Source organism: Elgaria multicarinata, chromosome 3, assembly GCF_023053635.1.
Source record: "Elgaria multicarinata webbii isolate HBS135686 ecotype San Diego chromosome 3, rElgMul1.1.pri, whole genome shotgun sequence".
Lineage (NCBI taxonomy): Eukaryota > Metazoa > Chordata > Lepidosauria > Squamata > Anguidae > Elgaria > Elgaria multicarinata.
The window spans coordinates 155909963-155929490 of NC_086173.1; the positions used below are offsets into that span (position 1 = coordinate 155909963).

Here is a 19528-nt window from a genome sequence, read left to right on the forward strand (position 1 = left end):
ATTTCTCCTTATATCTGAACCAAGCTTATCCTCTTATATTCTTTATTCAAATCCATTGAGCATCCTCCACGGTTTACCTGCCAACTCTTGACTAGGCCTCTGCAATGGCGGTTGTGTGTTTACTGTGGCTGCCATGGAAACCAAAGAACACGCAGGGAGAGATGCTACGGGGGGGGGGGGAATAAGATGGAGGGAGGGAGGGAGGGATTTGGCATAAACTCAGCATATCCCAGCATTCAAAATGGCCTGGTTACACTAGGGTGACCATATGAAAAGGAGGAAAGGGCTCGTGTATCTTTAACAGTTATATTGAAAAGGGAATTTCAGCAGGTGTCATTTGTATATATGGGGAACCTGGTGAAATTCCCTGCAGGTGCCCTGTCCTCTTTTAAATCTGGTCACAGTATAGCTGCAGTATAGCTCCTGTAGCTCCCTGGGCGGTTCAAAAAAATTAAAACCATTCAAAGTATAAAACAAACAGTATAAAAACATGATATAAACATGGCCTGTTCAACAGCCACTTTCTGTAGCTGGGTATCTACTTTTTTTCCTTGTTTTTCCCAGGGGAGCTGAATTCTGAGCTTAGGCTCCCTTATTCCTTTCGTTCCTCTCTCCTTTTAGGCCTCATGTGGCACAGAGTGGTAAGCGGCAGTTACTGCAGCCGAAACTCTCCCCACGGCCTGAGTTCTATCCCAGCAGAAAGTGGTTCTCAGGCAGCCGGCTCAGGTCGACTCAGCCTTCCATCCTTCCAAGGTTGGTAAAATGAGTACCCAGCTAGCTGGGGGAAAGGTAACTGTGACTGGGGAAGGCAATGGCAAACCACCCCGCTACAAAGCCTGCCAAGAAAACGTCAGCGAAAGCAGGCGTCCGTCTAGGAGTCAGTAATGACCCAAGTGCTTGCACGAGAGGTTCCTTTCCTCCCCCCCCCCTTTTCTTTGCATGGTTTTAGCATGGACGGGGCAGGATGCACTAAACCTTCTTGCAGTGATCAGTTGCACAGACACCCCTCTGATCTGAAGAGCAATCTTGCTCCACCAATTTCATTGTGCATATACTTCTTATTCGGATCCAAATACTGCTGCTTTGCTAAATATTTTTTTAAAAAAAAAGCCACCGAGGGAGTGTACAACAATTCAAAAGAACAAAACCTTTAAAAACAAAAAAGAAGATCCAAGAAGATTAAACTTGCAATGTACAGTTTCAGTTGCAGGGTTTGTTTCTCTCTTTTGCCTTCCCCCTCTCAACTTACTTCTGCCAGTTGCTTTTGCTGTCTCGGGAAATCAGGCTCCAAGAGTCAAAGGCACCCTAAGCCAAATTTTTACCATCCCAAACCCTTTTTCTTTCCATCAAAGCTCTGGAGTAGGGCAGGAAGAGGAAGTCAGAGCCCCTCCAAGCTCCACCTCCACTTGCCTATCTAGGAACTAAAGCTTTGTCAGTTTAACCCTTCCCTTAAAAATCGCATAAAGTGTCTTGTCAGTTCTGATGGCTCTAGGCAGTCTCCAGTACCTGAGGCAGTATGCCAGTGTACACCATTTCCTGGGGAACATGGGCAGGAGGGTGCTGTTGCACTCATGTCCTCCTCGTGGGCTTCCCATTAGCAGCTGGTCGACCACTGTGTGGACAGAATGCTGGACTAGATGGACCCTTGGTCTGATCCAGCATCCAGCATCTTCTTTTATGTTCATCACAGTTGTTGGGAAGCAAAAGTTCTTACTAGCCCTTTTGATTGAAATTGGCAACATCCCTCACCGGAACAGTGTAAAAACTGGAACGGAACAAAATTGGCTGGAACAACCCCTTTATATTAAAAAATATATATGCTGAAAATAGTGGCATGTGTTAGAAACATTGAGAACAATATTTCAGGACTAAAAACCTTGCAATATTATATTATAATTAACTCCATAATTCCCAGAACACATCCAGAACAAAACGGAATGGCGAGGAACAGCCAAGAGCTGCTACTTCTGAATAAGGGAAACCAACCAAACTCACCAGTCACGCATAACTCCATGGTAAGGGATGCAATAAGCCACAAAACGTCCACAGAAACCATGTTCCAATACAGCTTGTGGGCAATCTTCCACATTGAGCAAACTGGCCCAGAAAGGCAATGTCCAAGGGAGCAAAATGAGCCACAAATTGTCATGGGGAAATAGACTAGAATGGCAATTTGTGAGTGAGTGAAACTAACCAAATACACTACTGTCATTTGACTAGACGGAATTAATGCTGTTAATCATGAAACGTGGTTTCTGATGATGTTTTGTGGCTTCTTATATCAATCCAATCTAGTCTAGTGTGACTGGTGCGTTTGGTTGATTTGACTCACTTGGAAGTTGCCGTTCCTGCTTGTTTGGTGAAATATGGATGACGGCCTGGAACAGCTACTGACACATGATTTCCGTGGCGGTTTTGTGGCTTATTATATAACATATTGTTCTCAAGTGTTTATAACACATGCCATTATTTTTGACATTATAATATATATATATAGGGGGTCATTCTGGCCCATTCTATTCGAGGTGGGGAACAACAGTAAATATAAAATACATAAAACTGAATTAAAACATAATATACATTGTTAAAACATCCTAAAAACATCCTACAAACATTCTAAAAACATCTTACAATTCCACCTAGACAGATTTGTTCCCACTATCATAAAATGTACTGTATTTCTATTTTAACTATAGCTATTATTTCTAAATGTGCATTGATACATATACATATTGCAGAGGTTGTGCAAAGCGGCATCCTCTGTTTTGGCCTGTGTGTGATGCATTTCCTCTTTTGGGGGGCTATCACAATGCCTTCTGATTCCTTGAGCTGGAAGCACCCTGAAAGAGTTAAAGGAGACAGAACTCTGATGCCTAGCGTGGCCCAAAGGGGGCGGGGTTGAGAAATTGGGGGAGGTTGCCCAAAGTAAAGCCACCTTCCAGACCTATTTCCTTCCCTTCATTTCCCATTGGGGAGCAGGAATCATCCCCACTTTTTTTTTAATTCCTGTCCTTGGAGCCATTGGTGGCTGCCACAGGTTGCCAGGGCAATGCAGAGCCAGCTTGGAGTCGGTGAGTTGAAGGAGAGGAAAAAAGAGGAAGGAGAAAACGCTAGAGGAAAGGGCTGGAGGGTGAGAAACTGAACAAGTCAGCAAGATCTTGATTCCCTGGAGCAGCAAGTTCAACGGGGACTCAATGGGGCTCAATGGGGACAAGGGTTTTCTCTCCCGTCGCAGGTTTTAAACTGGTAAATCTAGGAAGGTTGTCCTCCTTTTCCTGTCCTCCTTTTCATATGGTCACTCTAACTCAAATCTATACGAGATAAACAGGACCGGCTCACAGCAGAGGCAGCAGCTACCTCTGCTGTGAGCCGGTCCTGTTTATCTCGTATAGATTTGAGTTAGAGTGACCATATGAAAAGGAGGACAGGGCTCCTGTATCTTTAACAGTAGCATAGAAAAGGGAATTTCAGCAGGTGTCATTTGTATATATGGGGAACCTGGTGAAATCCCCTCTTCATCACCACAGTTAAACCTGCAGGTGCCCTGCCCTCTTTTAAATCTGCCCCCCCTCACCCCCTGCCGACAGTGGTGCAGTCAGACCTTAGGGGGTGGGGAATCTAGGTTCCCATAGCCCAGAGGGTCCCAAATGACCACCCAGGGTGGGGCAGGTGATGAGGGCATCAGAAGCAAACTCCATTTTATTCCCATTCTCATGATGGTGCTATGATGGAAGTGAGTTTAAAATGAAAACCTGCACATGCTCAGAGGTTGTTGGTTTTTTAAAAAATTATATCAGGGTTGCCAACAGTTGTGTTGCAAGTATGTTAAAACAGTTGTAAAGCAGTTATGGAATGGCAGTTATGGGCAGAAGAGAAATCATGTTACTTGTTTGCTTCACAATTGAAGCAACCCACCTGGCCATCTAAAAGCCCCCCCCCTCCCCCCAGTAAGATCATTATGTCCAGGGTGTAAAATTACCTAGCTGCACTACTGCCCACTGGTCACACTGCCCTACCCCACTCCAAACCCTTGCATAGGGTGGCCAGGTACAGAAAAGCCAATATAGTGAAAAAGTGTTATCTTAAACCAAAATCAATCCGAAAAACAAAAGCGTTTAAGGAAACTAATATATGGCAGTATAAAACAATATTCTTAAATACAAATGGAGCTATATGTATTGAATGGAATCATGTATCTATAGGAAATATATTTTTAATCATTGAACAAATGTATATGCTTTAAAATTACAACATAAAATTACCCCAAATGCGTTTCAACTCACATGGTCTTCATCAGTGGGAAAAGATTAAACAATTTTTAATAAAGTTATTGCCTAAAATACAACATGATAAAACATCATATAAAACCTTTAATATACACAAATTTAAAATTGTTTGGAACAGCAAAACATGATTAACGATAAAATACCAGGACCCAATAAAAAACTCCATCAAATGCCAGGGAGTGGAGGAAAGTCTTAACTAGGGTGACCATATGAAAAGGAGGACAGAGCTCCAGGATCTTTAACAGTAGCATAGAAAAAGAAATTTCAGCATGTGTCATTGGTATGTATGGAGAACCTGGTGAAATTCCCTCTTCATCACAGCAGTTAAAGGTGCAGGAGCTATACTAGAGTGACCAGATTTAAAAGAGGGCAGGGCCCCTGCAGCTTTAACTGTTGTGATGAAGAGGGAATTTCACCAGGTGCTCCATATACCCTATTTCTTCGATTCTAAGACACACTTTCCCCCCCCTCTAAAAACGGGGTGCGTCTTAGAATCGCGGGTGTGTTTTAGGATTTTTTTTTTCCTGTTGGTGGTACTGAAATTAGTGTGTGTCTTACAATCGATGGCATCTTAAAATCGAAGAAATTCGGTATACAAATGACATCTGCTGAAATTTCCTTTTCTATGCAACTATTAAAGATACAGGAGCCCTGTCCTCCTTTTCATAGGGTCACCCTACCTTAACCTGGCGCTGAAAAGGTGGCGCCAGGCGGGCCTTATCAACATGGTGTTTCTGTTGCAGGAATGAAAATGGAGGAGCAAGACCTGAATCAGGAGGGAAATGGGAGGCAGGAGGCTCCGGCTGAAGTAAATTTTAAACAAATTAAGCAAGAACCCAATGCGGGCCTCCAGCAAGGCTGGGAAACCCAGTGGCAGGAGTTCCTGAAGAAAATGCAGGACCCACAGTTGGGGTGGAAAAACCCACCATGTGGGCTTCAGGACAGGTCAATGGGAAATCGTGAGGCTACCCCAGCCTCGTTTGAGGAAGTAGATTGTTCTAGCCAGCAGCCAAAAGGAGAGGGCGTGATCCAAACGCCACTAGGCCTCAGCAGAGAAGGTCAGGAAAGGCAAGATTCTTCTACGAATGTCAAAGAAGAGCTTCTTGATGAGGATGGCATCAGCTTGGGGTCCCGGTGCCGACGCTTCAGGCAGTTCTGCTATCGGGAAGCCGACGGCCCACGGGATGTTTGGAAGAAGCTCCGGGAACTCTGCTGTCGATGGTTGGAGCCAGAACAGCACACCAAAGAGCAGATCCTGGAGCTGGTGATCCTGGAGCAGTTCCTGGCCATCCTTCCCCTGGAGATGCAGCGCTGGGTCTGGGAAGGCGGTGTGGAAAATTGCCCCAAGGCGGTGGCCCGGGCAGAGGAATTTTTGCTGAGGCTTCGTCAAAAGACTGAGAGACCGGAACCAAAGGTGAGACCTCTGCATGGTGTTTGTCTTCAGGCACAAACTAAGAGCTGTGCTGGATCCCTTGCTTTTGCTTCCCAGCAACTCTTATTCAGAGGTATGCTGCTCCTGAATATGGAGGCTCCATTTAGCCATCATCGTTAATGACCATTGATAAACTTATCTTCCATGTATCTGTCTACTCTAAACCCTCTCCTCCCTTTAAAGCCCTTTAATTTAGTGGCCGTTACCAACTCTTGGAGCTTTTCTAGACAAGGCATTTCTTGTGCGTTTGCATTCCTTGATTAGGGTTGATTACAGGCACTTTAGATGATGATGATGTTACTGTTCAGCTTCACTTATATTTTGTAAAAAGTAATTTCAGGGTGGTTTTCTTGGAGCTTGGAAAATCCGTTATTGCATAACTACAACCACGGGTGTAGTTATGTAATTCCGTTACAGTCTAGCGCCACCTAGAGCAGAAAGTACAGAAAGGCCAGAAAGGAAAATAACCTCATGTAAAGCTCCCATCTTAATTCTGCAATGACACCAGAAGTAGAAACAGTGGGTGAAACAGCCTTGTTTAGAAAAGCTCTTGTTCTTGCCTGTTTGCCTCAACCAGGCTTCCCCAACCTGGTGCCCTGCAGATATGTTGGACTACAACTCCCAGCATCCCCTATCTTTGGTGTGTGTGTTTTTTTTAATTTAATAATTTTAGTTTTATTTAAAGTGATACAAAAATAAGGAATGAATACAAACAATCCCCTAACATTTAATATCAAACCAACAGTTATGTGAATATGTATAATATACAAAAAGGAAAAAATAAAAGTTGATTGATACAACTTCTAGGGGGAAAGCTTAATCAAGTAGAGAGAGAGAGAGAAAATATAAAGTAAGGAAGGAGACCAAAAAGAGAAAAACAGAAAAGAAAAAAACACCCAAATCATAAATGTGCTGTATTCCTTCATGTGTTGTTACAATGTCCATATATTCAGAGCTGAAACAAGCATACATTGCTGTACATTCGGATGTGATGCATATTGAACGAATCTCCCCCATATGTCATTGAACGATGTTGATTCTGATTTCCCTTGAATTTGAAGCAAGTCATAAGTTATTTTTTCTGATATTGCCGCAGACCATATATTTCAATTCCATGCAGATAAATTCAAATTGTCCAATTTTTTTCCATTGCTGCATAATTGTTTGACGAGCAGCCATCAACAGGATTATTATTAAGTCTTTACTTTTCAATCCAGTATTAAGTCCTTTATATATTGATAATAAAAATAATTCTGGATCGTATACAATTGTTTCTCTAGTAATAACCATTAATTCTCTATGTACTAATCTCCGGAATCCCTGTATATATGAGCAAGACCACCATAAATGAAAGCACGTGCCTTTTATCTTGCAGCCTCTCCAACAGAGAGGACTACAAATTTTAGTGATGTGCGCTAGTTGTACTGGTGTTCGATACCATCTATGCAGTATTTTCAAAGAAGTTTCTTGAATAGAAGTTGATATTGATCTAAATGGTCTGTTGTTCCATAATTTGTTTCATCTAGCTTCTTCTATTTCTCTTTCAAAATCTCCTTCCCACACTTTCCTCAAGTCCTCCATTGTGCCCATCTGGGCATCTATTAATATAGCATACACTAAAGATACTATTCCCTTCCCTCCTTCCCCTACCATTAACCACGCTAGTTCAAATGCTGTTAAAGTTCTGAGTGCCATTATCTTTGGTCATTGGCCTCTCATACATCTCGCTGTGTCCTGAATTGTATTCCTCTTCCTATTACAGATATTTGGGCTTTCAGAAGAAGAGGCCGTTAACTCACATAAGTCAGGGCAAGATTCCTCAGCCGCCATGGAGGTGCATCTCTCGCAGGAGGCCAAGCCAGAGGGTGACAGAGAGGCCGACTTGGTAGGTAAGGATTCTGGTGTCTAAATCGTTGGATGTTATGTGTTCTCTGTGGCGTTTGTGTCATCATTTCTCTAGGGCTAAACACTGAGAAAATCAAGGGCTGCCGCTTCATATGGAATCCTTAGATCAGGAGTGGGCAATTTGTGGCCACCAGCGGAGACTGGTGTTTCTGATTTCAATCCAGTTTCAGTCAGACCCAGCCAGAACTCTAAAGGAGCTATCCAAGGTGTTGAAACTATTTCGGGGGCTATTTGTTTATTTATTTATTTCATTTCTATACCGCCCAATAGCCAAAGCTCTCTGGGCTAGGGTTCAGCACCTTGAATAGCCTCTTTAGAGTTCTGGTTAGTTCTGACTGAAACTCAGAATGGATTCATAGTTCCATTGGTGGCCCCCAAGTTGTTCTGGATGACACTTCCCATCAGTCCTTGCCAACATAGCCAATGGTGAGGGATGATGGGAACTGAAACATCTGGAGAGCCATGAGTTGGCCACCTCTGGGATGGCCAACTCATCTATCACCTCAACTATCACCTCTGGGATAGATGCTGACCCTTGGCAGCTTTCTCAGAGAGCTCCATCATAGAATCACAGAATAGTAGAGTTGGAAGGTGCCTACAAGGCCATCGAGTCCAACCCCCTGCTCAATGCAGGAATCCACCCTGAAGCATCCCTGACAGATGGTTGTCCAGCTGCCTCTGGAAGGCCTCTAGTGTGGGAGAGCCCACAACCTCCCTAGGTAACTGGTTCCATTGTTGTACTGCTCTAACCGTCAGGAAGTTTTTCTTGATGTCCAGCTGGAATCTGGCTTCCTTTAACTTGAGCCCGTTATTCCATGTCCTGCACTCTGGGAGGATCGAGAAGAGATCCTGGCCCTCCTCTGTGTGACAACCTTTTAAGTATTCGAAGAGTGCTATCATGTCTCCCCTCAATCTCCTCTTCTCCAGGCTAAACATGCCCAGTTCTTTCAGCCTCTCCTCATAGGGCTTTGTTTCCAGACCCCTGATCATCCTGGTTGCCCTCCTCTGAACACGCTCCAGCTTGTCTTCATCCTACTTAAAGCGTGATGCCCAGAACTGGACGCAGCACTCAAGATGAGATAACTTGTGTTAGCATGTTTCTGTTTCTTCCAGCAGGTGCTGTGCAAGTGAGGATAAAGGAGGAGAATCTTCAGCCAGAAAAACCTAACTCTTCAAACTTTGGGGGAACATCCTTGGAAAGAAATGAAGGCCTATTTCTTCAGGGCATCGAGGAGACAGTGATGACTAGTGATCAGCAAGGACCCAAATGTCACCAGGAAAGCTGTCACAGAATGCCACCAGAGCAAACTTTTCATTTTGAGGAATGCAATGAAGACTTAAATGGAAGCCCCTTCCGAGAAGGAATCCATAGGTATGCAAGAGAAAAGGCAGCCCCTGACTGTGGGGAAAGACTCTCTCACAACTTGGTCCTTTTTGATCACCAGAGAATGCAAAAGGGGGATAAGCACTTCAAATGCTCGTATTGTGGGAAAATCTCCAACGGAAGGACAAATCTGATGATACACGAGAGAACCCACACAGGAGAGAAGCCTTACCGATGCCCCGAGTGCGGGAAGAGTTTCAGTACCAGCTCGAACCTTATAAATCACAAAAGGGTACACACGGGCGAGAAGCCGTACCGGTGCTCGGATTGCGGGCAGAGCTTCAGTCATAACGCATCCTTGATAAGACACCGGAGAACCCACACCGGAGAGAAGCCGTACGAGTGCTCGGACTGTGGCAAAAGCTTCATTCAGAAAGGAGAACTGATTGCACACAAGAGGACCCACACCGGAGAGAAGCCGTACGAATGCTCCGAGTGCGGGAGGAGCTTCAGCACCAGTTCTCACCTGATAAGGCACAAGAGGGTCCACACGAGGGTGAAACCGCGGAATTACGCGGACTGTGGCAAAAGCTTCCGTCGGAAATCAAACATGATTAAGCACAAAGGGACGTATGTCGACGAGAAGCAATAGAAGGGCCGAGATTGTAGGCAGAGAACATCGGTCAGGGGCCACATTTTGTCCGTCCCGTTACAAAGAGGGTTGGGAGAACACAGAAGTGCAGCCAAAACGCTGCAGCCACAGCATCAGAAATAGCCCAGCTGATGGTTTTGATTTATTGTTAGGTATGTCCTTCTTTTTGTTGCCTTTTATTTTGTTAATCTTATTTCAAAATAAAATAACATTTCACGAGAAAAGAAATAGCTCGGTTCTTAGCATTCACGGGAAGACACACAGGAAGGTGGGGGAAGCATAACTTTTCCAATCTTCGAACCATGGTGAAGAAATCAGGAGCGTGTCACAGACTCCCTCCCTGCCTCCTTTTCCATAGTCAAATTCAAATCAAATTTTTATTAAGGCAACCCAGCATGGGTTTTAGCCAGATACCAAAGTCATGATATAAAAACATTACATTACAGCATTGTATTAAGCTTCAAATATTGAACTTTTACATATAAAACATCATATACAGTGCTGGGATTTTTACCAGCAATCTTCGTTATCATCAGGGGGACACTAAGTCTTTCCTAATTTTTGCCGCTTTCACTGCAAAGCAAGCCAGGTTTAACAAGGTGGATTTCGCAGTGTTTGTAAATAGGTAGCCAATTTTATCCAGATCTGTATAATGAGTAATTGAAGCCAGAAATCTCGCTAGATGTTTATCCCTAGGGGTGTTGTATAGTTTACAGTATTTTCCATAGTCCTTTAATTCCCCTCTCTTCCATTCCTGCAGAACTTCAGGCTCAGGACCAAATCTGTCTCAGTGGGGGAGGGGGGGCAGAAGGCCACGCCCCCTTTCCCCTGGCCCCACGGCCTTTCTCCTGACCACTGATTGCTTTTGTACAGTATTCTCCCCGTTCTCAAAGCTTGCAATGCCTCTCTTAAGGCTTAATTGCTGGCAGTAAGAACTTTAAGCTAAAATAGCCTGGTATGTTTGGGGTTTCTGCCCCTGCCTTTGGCTCCGCCCACCACTGGAATGCGCCCCCCCCCCCCGAGAGCTTCTCTGAAAAGGAATACGGCCCTCGAGCCGAGTTTCTCCTGCACCCCTGCTCTGTGGAGCTAACCATGGTGCAGAGAGGCACCATGTATTAACCAAGACTTGTAGAAATAAATTTCTGGCCTTTTTAAGCTTCTCTCTTGGGAACTGTATCAGCTGGAGAATTTAGTGAAGGGGTGGGCAGAAGGTAGATCTCCAGAGGTTGGGACTTCAACTCCCAGAAGTCCCTGACAGCCTGGCCGACGGTCAGGAATGCTGGGAGTTGAAGTCCAAAACATCTGGAGATCTACTTTCTCCCAGCCCTGCTTCAGAGCACACGACGCCCTTTTCCCAGGACATCACAGCTTCACAACTTTTGTGTTCCTTCCTGGTGGAAAAACGTCGTCTCTTGTCATTTTTACAAAGAAAGATGCAGAAGAGCTGGGTACGGCGCGTGGTATGTTTTTGGTAAAAAGAGAACACTTGCGTTGGCCGGGAATCGAACCCGGGTCAACTGCTTGGAAGGCAGCTATGCTAACCACTATACCACCAACGCTTCGATGGCACACCTCTGGAGAAGCATCCTTACACAGCACCCAATTCAGCCCTTATGACGAAAGAAGTGGGAATGGCAGAATGCAACTCATGCATTAGATGGCGCTGTTCTTTTTGGAGTCTAGACCTTTCAGCATTACAGGTGCGCTAAGCTCTGCTGAGTTATTCTCTCCACAGGTATTTATATTTAATTTCTCACATACCAAGGAATCATCTGAATAATTATTGAATGTAGCCCCTGAAGCAACACAATTGATAGCAAGCACTAATCTCCTTGGAATGCACAACCCTTTGGTTAAACAAGATATTCTTGTTAAACTTGATGTTCCAGAGCTTTAGCGTTGCACCAATTATAGGGAGGAGTGAAGCACTAAGAAGTTTCTTAATAATGATTATAACAACCATTTTAAAAAGCCACGGGTTAGAACAGGAGGCTTCAAAAGGGGAGAAAGAGCCATTTTTCTAAGCAAATGTATGGGCGTTATACTTTTTATGACATGAAGAATCAATGGTATGTGAGGGGGAGGATAATTTTTTTTAAAAAAAATGTAATTTTTTTACTCGTAGTCGGCAGGATTCGAACCTGCGCGGGGAGACCCCAATGGATTTCTAGTCCATCGCCTTAACCACTCGGCCACAACTACTGCATGACAAAGAATGTTGCAAACTTTTTTAAAAACTATGGTGCTATCCATGTTTGTTATGCAAGAGTGTGTGTGGAGGGGGAGGTAATTTTGTAACCATCAGGTTTAAACCCACCTTCATGGCTTGTTTTACCAAGGCTATCTCAAAGACAGTCCCACAGAAGCGTATAGGGATTATACCATCTTATGTAGGAATACAGTAGTGTAAGTCTTATTACTCCAGACCTAGCAGACCGATTTTGCTCATTTTTGTTTTCAACTGGAGCTTGATCAGTGTAGAGGTGCAGAAAATTTTGACCGTTCAAAAAAGTTCCATGCTCCAGCTTCTACGGCAATTAATTTTACCTGTGCCAAACTGCCGGAGGAGCCGTTCCGCTAGTGGGATGACGGACGGACGGACGGACGGACCTGCTCGCCCAATCAGAGTGGTGCGTTCAGGCTGTTGCCGCCACCAGGCAGGGGAAAGGGGACGGAGGCAGCCAATCGGAGTGCAAGAGGGAGGGGGCAGGCCTCATGCAAATTTTGGAGGGGAGATCAGTACGCATGAGCCATATTTGCATTATTCATGAGTCTCTCTGTGGTGAGACAAACGCAGGAAAGGAGCAGCGTTACTCTCGCCCATGGCGGCATGGGCTTTACACTAGTTATTTACAGAACCTTCCGTGTGTGATAATCTATAAGCTCTATATGGTTCGGGTCCAGGTTATCTGAAAGACCGTATTCTCCCTTACGAGCCTGCCCGTGCTTTGAGATCTTCTGGAGAAGCCCTTCTTTCAGTCCCACCTTCTTCACAGGCGCGCTTGGTGGGAACATGGGAGAGGGCCTTCTTGGTGGCTGCTCCGGTGCTCCTGGAACTCTCTTCCCGGGGAAGCTAGGCAGGCTCCCTCCTTGATGGGCTTTCGGAAGCAGGCTAAAACTTTTTTGTTCCAGCAGGCCTTTGGAGAATAACCGGGCCCTCCATCTATGTTAATGCCTTATAATTTTGTTGTGTATTTTAAAAATTTATGGTTTTGTTTCTCCCCCCCCCCATGTATGTTTTAAACTTTGTAAGGCCGCCTTGAGGCCCAGCATTGGGCAAAAGGCGGGATACAAATAAATAAATATAATAATAATAATAATAATAATAATAATAATAATAATAATAATAATAATCAACCAAAGCTCTTTACCTGAGGTGGTTGTTGGTGTCCATCTGAATCCTGGTGGAGACCAAACCAAATCCTCTTATACCCCAGGGAACAGTCCTGTTGGTGGATTTTGTTGGACACAACATGGGACTTCGAGCATCACCAGACGAGCGTTTTATTGCACTCTTGTTACTCCCCACTCACGGATGTTTGCGGGTCCTTTTGACGAAGCCGTCTGCCCCCCCATGCGCCTCCCGCTCATTCTTGATTTCTTTCCGTCACAAAATAGACCCCTTTAAATTCAATTTATTTATTTTTTTGAAATGGAATGTGCTGCCATTTCCTGCTGTGTGCAGGAAAAGTGCCGCGATAAAAACGGCCCCTGAATGGGCCACGTGATCATTATTCACTTCCTCTTTCTTCCCCTGTATGAAAAAAGAGGAAGTATCGTGGGACAGAAGCAGGGAGGAAAGCGACGGTAAGGAAACGCGATGTCCCCCCGTCTGATGACGCTCTTTATGAAGGATGAGAAAGTGAGCCAGCATGGTGTAATGCAGGAAGGGGTATGCTGGGTCAACTGTTGCTTGGTTCTCAAGGCTTCAGGCCTATACTTGCTGACCTGGCAGAGTTAGCCCCAGTGAATTCAGTGGAACGTTCAGTAGCCATGAAAGATCGTGGTGGCAGAAAGAGAAAAGGGATCACTGGCCCTCTTTGGGTTCTGGCATTGCCAACCACTGATATGTGGCTCCTGACAACAACAACAAAACTCGCCTGCCACTGCTGTACGCATGGACTAGAGAGCAAGCCCCATTGAGCTCAATGATATACTGACCATATGGAAAAGAGGACAGGGCTTCTGTATCTTTAACAGTTGTTTTGAAACAGGAATTTCAGCAGGTCTCATTGTTATGCATGCAGCACCTGGTGAAATTCCCTCTTCATCACAACAGTTAAAGCTGCAGGAGTCCTGCCCTTTTTTGTATCTGGTCACTCTTGCTATATTGTTGTGATGTTTAACTGTTGTGATGAAGAGGGCATTTCACCAGGTGCTGCAGGCCTACAAAGGACACCTGCTGAAATTCCCTTTTCAATACAACTGTTAAAGATACAGGAGCCCTGTCCTCCTTTTCATATGGCCAGCCTACCAATGGGGTTCACTTCTGAATTGAAATGGACAGGATTGTGCTGTGAGCAAGATTCAGCTTCTTCACTGGAGCTATGTTGTCAAAAACACACACACCTCCCCGTTCAGCCCCAGTCTCCCACACGACAGGTAGAGATACTCACCACTATACTAACAAGGAGAGAATTGAAGTGTGGGGTATCCGAAAAGGCACCGATAGATGGAAAATGCAGCTCACTTTGCACGCAACCCTTGGACTTGTGCTTCCGGAGAGAGAAGGAGACCGCAGGCAACTGTAGAATCTCTATCATTTTAAAAGCCTTAGTTATGATGGATATTCACATATTGTCCTTCAGCCTGCAGCAATGCTGACTGATACTTAAGGTTTTCATAGAATCACAGAACAGTAGAGTTGGACAGGGCCTATAAGGCCATCGAGGGTGGATTCCTGCATTGAGCAGGGGGTTGGACTCGATGGCCTTGTAGACCCCTTCCAACTCTGCTATTCTATGATTCTATGAGTCCAACCCCCTGCTCAATGCAGGAATCCACCCTAAAGCATCCCTGACAGATGGCTCTCCAGCTGCCTCCTGAAGGCCTCTAGTGTGGGAGAGCCCACGACGTCAGTAAGTCATTGGTGTCATTGTCGTACTGCTCTAACAGTCAGGAAGTTTTTCCTGATATCCAGCCAGAATCTGACTTCCTGTCACTTGAGCCCGTTATTCCATGTCCTGCACTGTGGCATGATCGAGAAAAGATCCTGGCTCTCCTCCGTGGGACAACCTTTCAAGTATTTGAAGAGTGCGATCATATCTCCCCTCAATCTTCTCTTCTCCAGGCTAAACATGCCCAGTTCTTTCAGTCTCTCTTCATAGGGCTTTGTTTCCAGACCCCTGATCATCCTGGTTGCCCTCCTCTGAACACGCTCCAGCTTGTCTGCATCCTTCTTGAAGTGTGGAGTCCAGAACTGGACGTAATACTGAAGAAGAGGCCTAACCAGGGCTGAATAGAGGGGAATCAGTACCTCACACGATTTGGAAGCTATCTATTAATGCAGCCTATACTTCTATTAATGAGATTTGAGACCCCACCCCACCCCTGCACTCCCCAGTAATAAAGTTGATCCTGTTGCGGCTTACAACTTGATGGCTAAATTATTCACAGCTAAAGAAAGGGGAACGAAATTACTAATGTAATGCATTGCTGACCTTTTTAAGCTTCCCTCCTGGGAACTGTACCAGCTGGAGAATTTAGTGAAGGGATGGGCAAAAGGCAGATCTTCAGAGGTTGGGACTTCAACTCCCAGAAGTCCCCGACAGCCTGCCCAACGTTCAGAATGCTGGGAGTTGAAGTCCAAAACATCTGGAGATCAACTTTCTCCCAGCCCTGATTTAGAGCACACAACGCCCTTTTCCCAGGACATCACAGCTTCACATCTTTTGTGTTCCTTCCTGGTGGAAAAATGTCGTCTCTTGTCATTTTTACAAAGAAAGATGCAGAAGAGCTCTGTGTAGCCTGCGTTGTTGCTTTTTTAAAAAAAGGGGGAACACTTGCGTTGGCCGGGAATCGAACCCGGGTCAACTGCTTGGAAGGCAGCTATGCTAACCACTATACCACCAACGCTTCCATGGCACACCTCTGGAGAAGCATCCTTACACAGCACCCAATTCAGCCCTTATGACAAAAGAAGTGGGAATGGCAGAATGCAACTCATGCATTAGATGGCGCTGTTCTTTCTGGAGTCTAGACCTTTAAGCATTACAGGTGCGTTACCCTCTCTGTAGGTATTTATGTTTAATTTCTCACATAGAGAGTAGTCATCTCTATAATTAATGAACGTACCCTGAAGCAAATCAATTGATAGCAAGAACTAATCTCCTTGGAATGCACAATGCTCTGGTTAAACTTGATGTTCAAGAGCGTTAGTGTTGCACCAATTATAGGGAGGAGTGAAGCCGTGAGAAGTTTGTGAATAATGATTATAACAACAATTTTAAAAAGCCAGAGCTTTGAACAGCAGGCTTAAAAAGGGGGGGATGGAGCTATTTTTCTGAGCAAATTCATGACGTGAAGAAGCAATGGTATGGGGTGGGTGGGTTAAAATATAATTGTTTTACTCGTAGTCGGCAGGATTCGAACCTGCGCGGGGAGACCCCAATGGATTTCTAGTCCATCGCCTTAACCACTCGGCCACAACTACTGCATGATAGAGAATGTTGTAAACTTTTTTTTAAAAAATGATGCTACCTATGCTGTATTTGCTGTGTGTGGGTGGGTGGGTGAGTGGGTGGGTGGCCAATTTTGAATATTTTGTGATACTTCATCAGATTTAAACCCATCTTCACCTTGACTTACACATACATACAGAATTCAGAAAGAGGCCTGGTTTTTCCCCCCTTTAAAAAACCCTAAATGCCTCATTTGGTTAATATCATGATTAATATCATGATATCTTTATTCCAAGAAGCCTTTCTTTAACATGCAGCCTTGGATTACCGTTATTGCTTCTTTTAAATTTTGTTTTAACTGTTTTTATTCTGTTTTTATTTTGATTTTACCTTGTACACCGCTCTGAAATTTTTCAATGGGGAGCGGGATATAAATATTCTAAATAAATAAATATCATGTACAGTGAAATACTGTAAATTTTCTTTTGATTTCACCACTTGTTTAATAATTTTGTTAAGAAAACGGCTCTCAGGACAGCTGGGAAAGACGTCAGGTTAACAGCTGCACGCCCTCACCAACTTATACACAGCCACAGGATGGTGCAAATAACTGAAATCAAAAAGTCTTACAAAAAGTAGCGTCATTTCCATATTTTGTTCCCATTAAAACTAAATATTGTCTCTCACACATAAGTCCTCATGTTTGTTTGTGCTTTAATCAGTTTTTAATGTGTTTTATATTCACTGTTGTTCCCCGCCTCGATCCAAGCGGAGAGGCGGGTAAGAAATAAATAAATTATTATTATTATTATAAGTTTCTAAAACAAAAATCTTTTCCATGGCCCCCAGAAGGTTGGGGGACCTTTTGGTGGCCATGGGCAATATGTGTGATTTTGAGAAAGTATCATGGGCACCACCACAAAATGGAAACATGGCCAGTTGTAAAATGAGTGGCGTGGCGGCACATCCAGTTGCAAAGTGGGTCCCTTGATGAAATGATAAGATAATAATAAGTTGTTAATTCATAGAAGGCAAACTGGTAAGACTGAACCATGAGTAACTAGATTGTTGACTGGAACATCTCATAGAGACCATATAACACCGGTCTTAAGGGAATTACACTGGCTGCCAATACGTTTCCGGTCGGAATTCAAGGTTTTGGTAATGATGTTTAAAGCCCTAAACATCTTGGGACCTTGATACTTGAGGGAGCGCCTCTCCCTATATCTGCCTGCCAGAGACCTGAGATCTGTCAGAGGAGCCCTTCTCTGTGCCCCACCAACATGAGATATATACGCTACGGTGGGATATGGGAGAGGGCTTTCTCTGTTGTGGCATCCTGGCTGTGGAACACTCTCCCTCTGAAGGCCCGACTGCCAATTGTTAAAGATACAGGAGCCCTGTCCTCCTTTTCATATGGTCACCCTACAGAAAGCAAACTGGTGAAGCTGAGAGGTGATGATGAGGGATGGAGGGTTGAGATGACCTTGCATCCTGGGAGGGACGGAAATGGTTTATCAGAAGGCTGTTTTGCAAAAGCAGTGAGTGTAGATTGCCATCAGCTTCGTTATCATTAATAATTGCTAAATACACTTCAACTGCAGTCGGCAGGATTCGAACCTGCGCAGGGAGACCCCAATGGATTTTTAGTCCATTGCTTTATTATTATTATTATTATTATTATTATTATTATTATTATTTATTTATATAGCACCATCAATGTACATGGTGCTGTACAGAGTAAAACAGTAAATAGCAAGACCCTGCCGCATAGGCTTACAATCTAATAAAATCATAGTAAAACAATAAGGAGGGGAAGAGAATGCAAACAGGTACAGGGTAGGGTAAGCAGGCACTGGGTAGGGAAAAACTAACAGTAGAAAGTAACAGTAGCTTTAACAGTAGTAACAGTAGCTTTAACCACTCAGCCACAACTACTGCATAATAACTGAACACATCTGAATGAACTTTGAATGAACCCTGACCGTAAAGTTGCAAAGATGGATGGAATAAAAGAACTGCCTCACTCTGCCTAACAGTAGGGCCGGCATGCCTTATACCCAGTCAGATTCTTGGTCCATCCAGCTGAGTATAGTCTACACCAGGGGTAGGCAACCCAGAGCCCTCCAGACGTTTTGGGAAAAGGGCAACTAAAATGATCAAGGGGCTGGAGCGACTCCTCTATGAAGAAAGTTTACAACAGCTGGGATTATTTAGCTTGGAAAAAAGGCGGGGAAAGCAAGGCAAGATAGAGGGCTATCATGGCTACAAGCCCTGATGGCTATGTGCTACCTCCAGTAACAGAGGCAATAAGCCTGTGTGCACCAGTTGATGGGGAACATGGGTGGGAGGGTTGCTGCTGCATCCGTGTCCTGCTTGTGGGTCCCTGGTCAACAGCTGTTTGGCCACTGTGTGAACAGAGTGCTGGACTAGATGGACCCTTGGTCTGATCCAGCAGGGCACTTCTTATGATCGTATGGACTACAAGTCCCATGTCGGCTGGGGCCTATGGGAATTGTAGTCCAACACTTGTTCTAAACTGAGAGGTAGCTGTTCTCCCACGTATCAGACAATGGTCCTTCCCAGACTTACCTGGAGATGCTGGGGACGGGACAGGGCAGGGCATTGTTCCTGGGACTTTTCGCCTGGAAAGCATTCTCATAGAATCATAGAATAGCAGAGTTGGAAGGGGCCTACAAGGCCATGGAGTCCAACCCCCTGCTCAATGCAGGAATCCACCCTAAAGCATCCCTGACAGATGCTTGTCCAGCTGCCTCTTGAATGCCTCTAGTGTGGGAGAGCCCACGACCTCCCTAAGTCAATGGTTCCATTGTCGTACTGCTCTAACAGTCAGGAAGTTTTTCCTGATGTCCAGCCGGAATCTGGCTTCCTTTAACTTGAGCCCGTTATTCCGTGTCCTGCACTCTGGGAGGATCAAGAAGAGATCCTGGCCCTCCTCTGTGTGACAACCTTTCAAGTATTTGAAGAGTGCTCTCATGCCTCCCCTCAATCTTCTCTTCTCCAGGCTAAACATGCCCAGTTCTTTCAGTCGTGCCTATTTACTCAGAAGCAAGTTCCACTGACTTCTGTCGGGCCTACTCTGAAGTAAGCACACATTGGGTTGCAGCCTTACAACTTTGCAGAGCCCAGAAATAACCTGCTTTTGCCTGCTGCTCAGGTTTGCTTAATTTGCAAACACCCCACCGGGGAGAAGGCGTTGCAAGGGGGAGAGGCAGCCAAAGGGTTAAAACACGGAGTGTTTGTATGCCTAGAGAGGCCGAGGAGGAAACCCGGCCAGGCACTATAGAG

The 19528-nt window shown here is 44.8% G+C and overlaps 3 protein-coding genes and 4 non-coding genes across 11 annotated transcripts in view; 2 read left to right on the plus strand and 5 right to left on the minus strand.

Annotated features, from left to right (window-relative positions):
* The window catches only part of LOC134396175 (zinc finger protein 436-like), a 24178-nt gene extending 22832 nt beyond the window's left edge, over positions 1–1346 (minus strand). For both annotated transcript variants that reach the window (XM_063122577.1, XM_063122580.1), the window contains exon 1: positions 1250–1346. The gene's annotated coding sequence lies outside the window, so the exon portion shown is untranslated. The remainder of the gene's footprint in view (positions 1–1249) is intronic.
* The window catches only part of LOC134396207 (zinc finger and SCAN domain-containing protein 31-like), a 22588-nt gene extending 12833 nt beyond the window's left edge, over positions 1–9755 (plus strand). For 2 of the 4 annotated variants that reach the window (XM_063122622.1, XM_063122623.1), the window contains 3 exons: positions 5030–5700; positions 7481–7607; positions 8737–9755. In XM_063122622.1, the coding sequence (XP_062978692.1) occupies positions 5032–5700; positions 7481–7607; positions 8737–9599 (1659 nt within the window). In that variant the 5' untranslated portion in view covers positions 5030–5031 and the 3' untranslated portion in view covers positions 9600–9755. Of the gene's footprint in view, positions 1–2808; positions 3072–5029; positions 5701–7480; positions 7608–8736 lie in introns of those variants that run through there. The other 2 variants (XM_063122620.1, XM_063122621.1) reach the window with 2 other exon arrangements.
* The window catches only part of LOC134396195 (zinc finger protein 883-like), a 162393-nt gene that overhangs the window by 117202 nt on the left and 25663 nt on the right, over positions 1–19528 (plus strand). The window lies entirely within an intron of this gene.
* TRNAG-UCC (transfer RNA glycine (anticodon UCC)) lies at positions 11087–11158 on the minus strand. The gene has a single exon. It is a non-coding gene; the product is annotated as a tRNA-Gly (tRNA).
* TRNAS-AGA (transfer RNA serine (anticodon AGA)) lies at positions 11720–11801 on the minus strand. The gene has a single exon. It is a non-coding gene; the product is annotated as a tRNA-Ser (tRNA).
* Positions 15603–15674, minus strand: TRNAG-UCC (transfer RNA glycine (anticodon UCC)). The gene has a single exon. It is a non-coding gene; the product is annotated as a tRNA-Gly (tRNA).
* On the minus strand, positions 16170–16251 carry TRNAS-AGA (transfer RNA serine (anticodon AGA)). Its single transcript has one exon. It is a non-coding gene; the product is annotated as a tRNA-Ser (tRNA).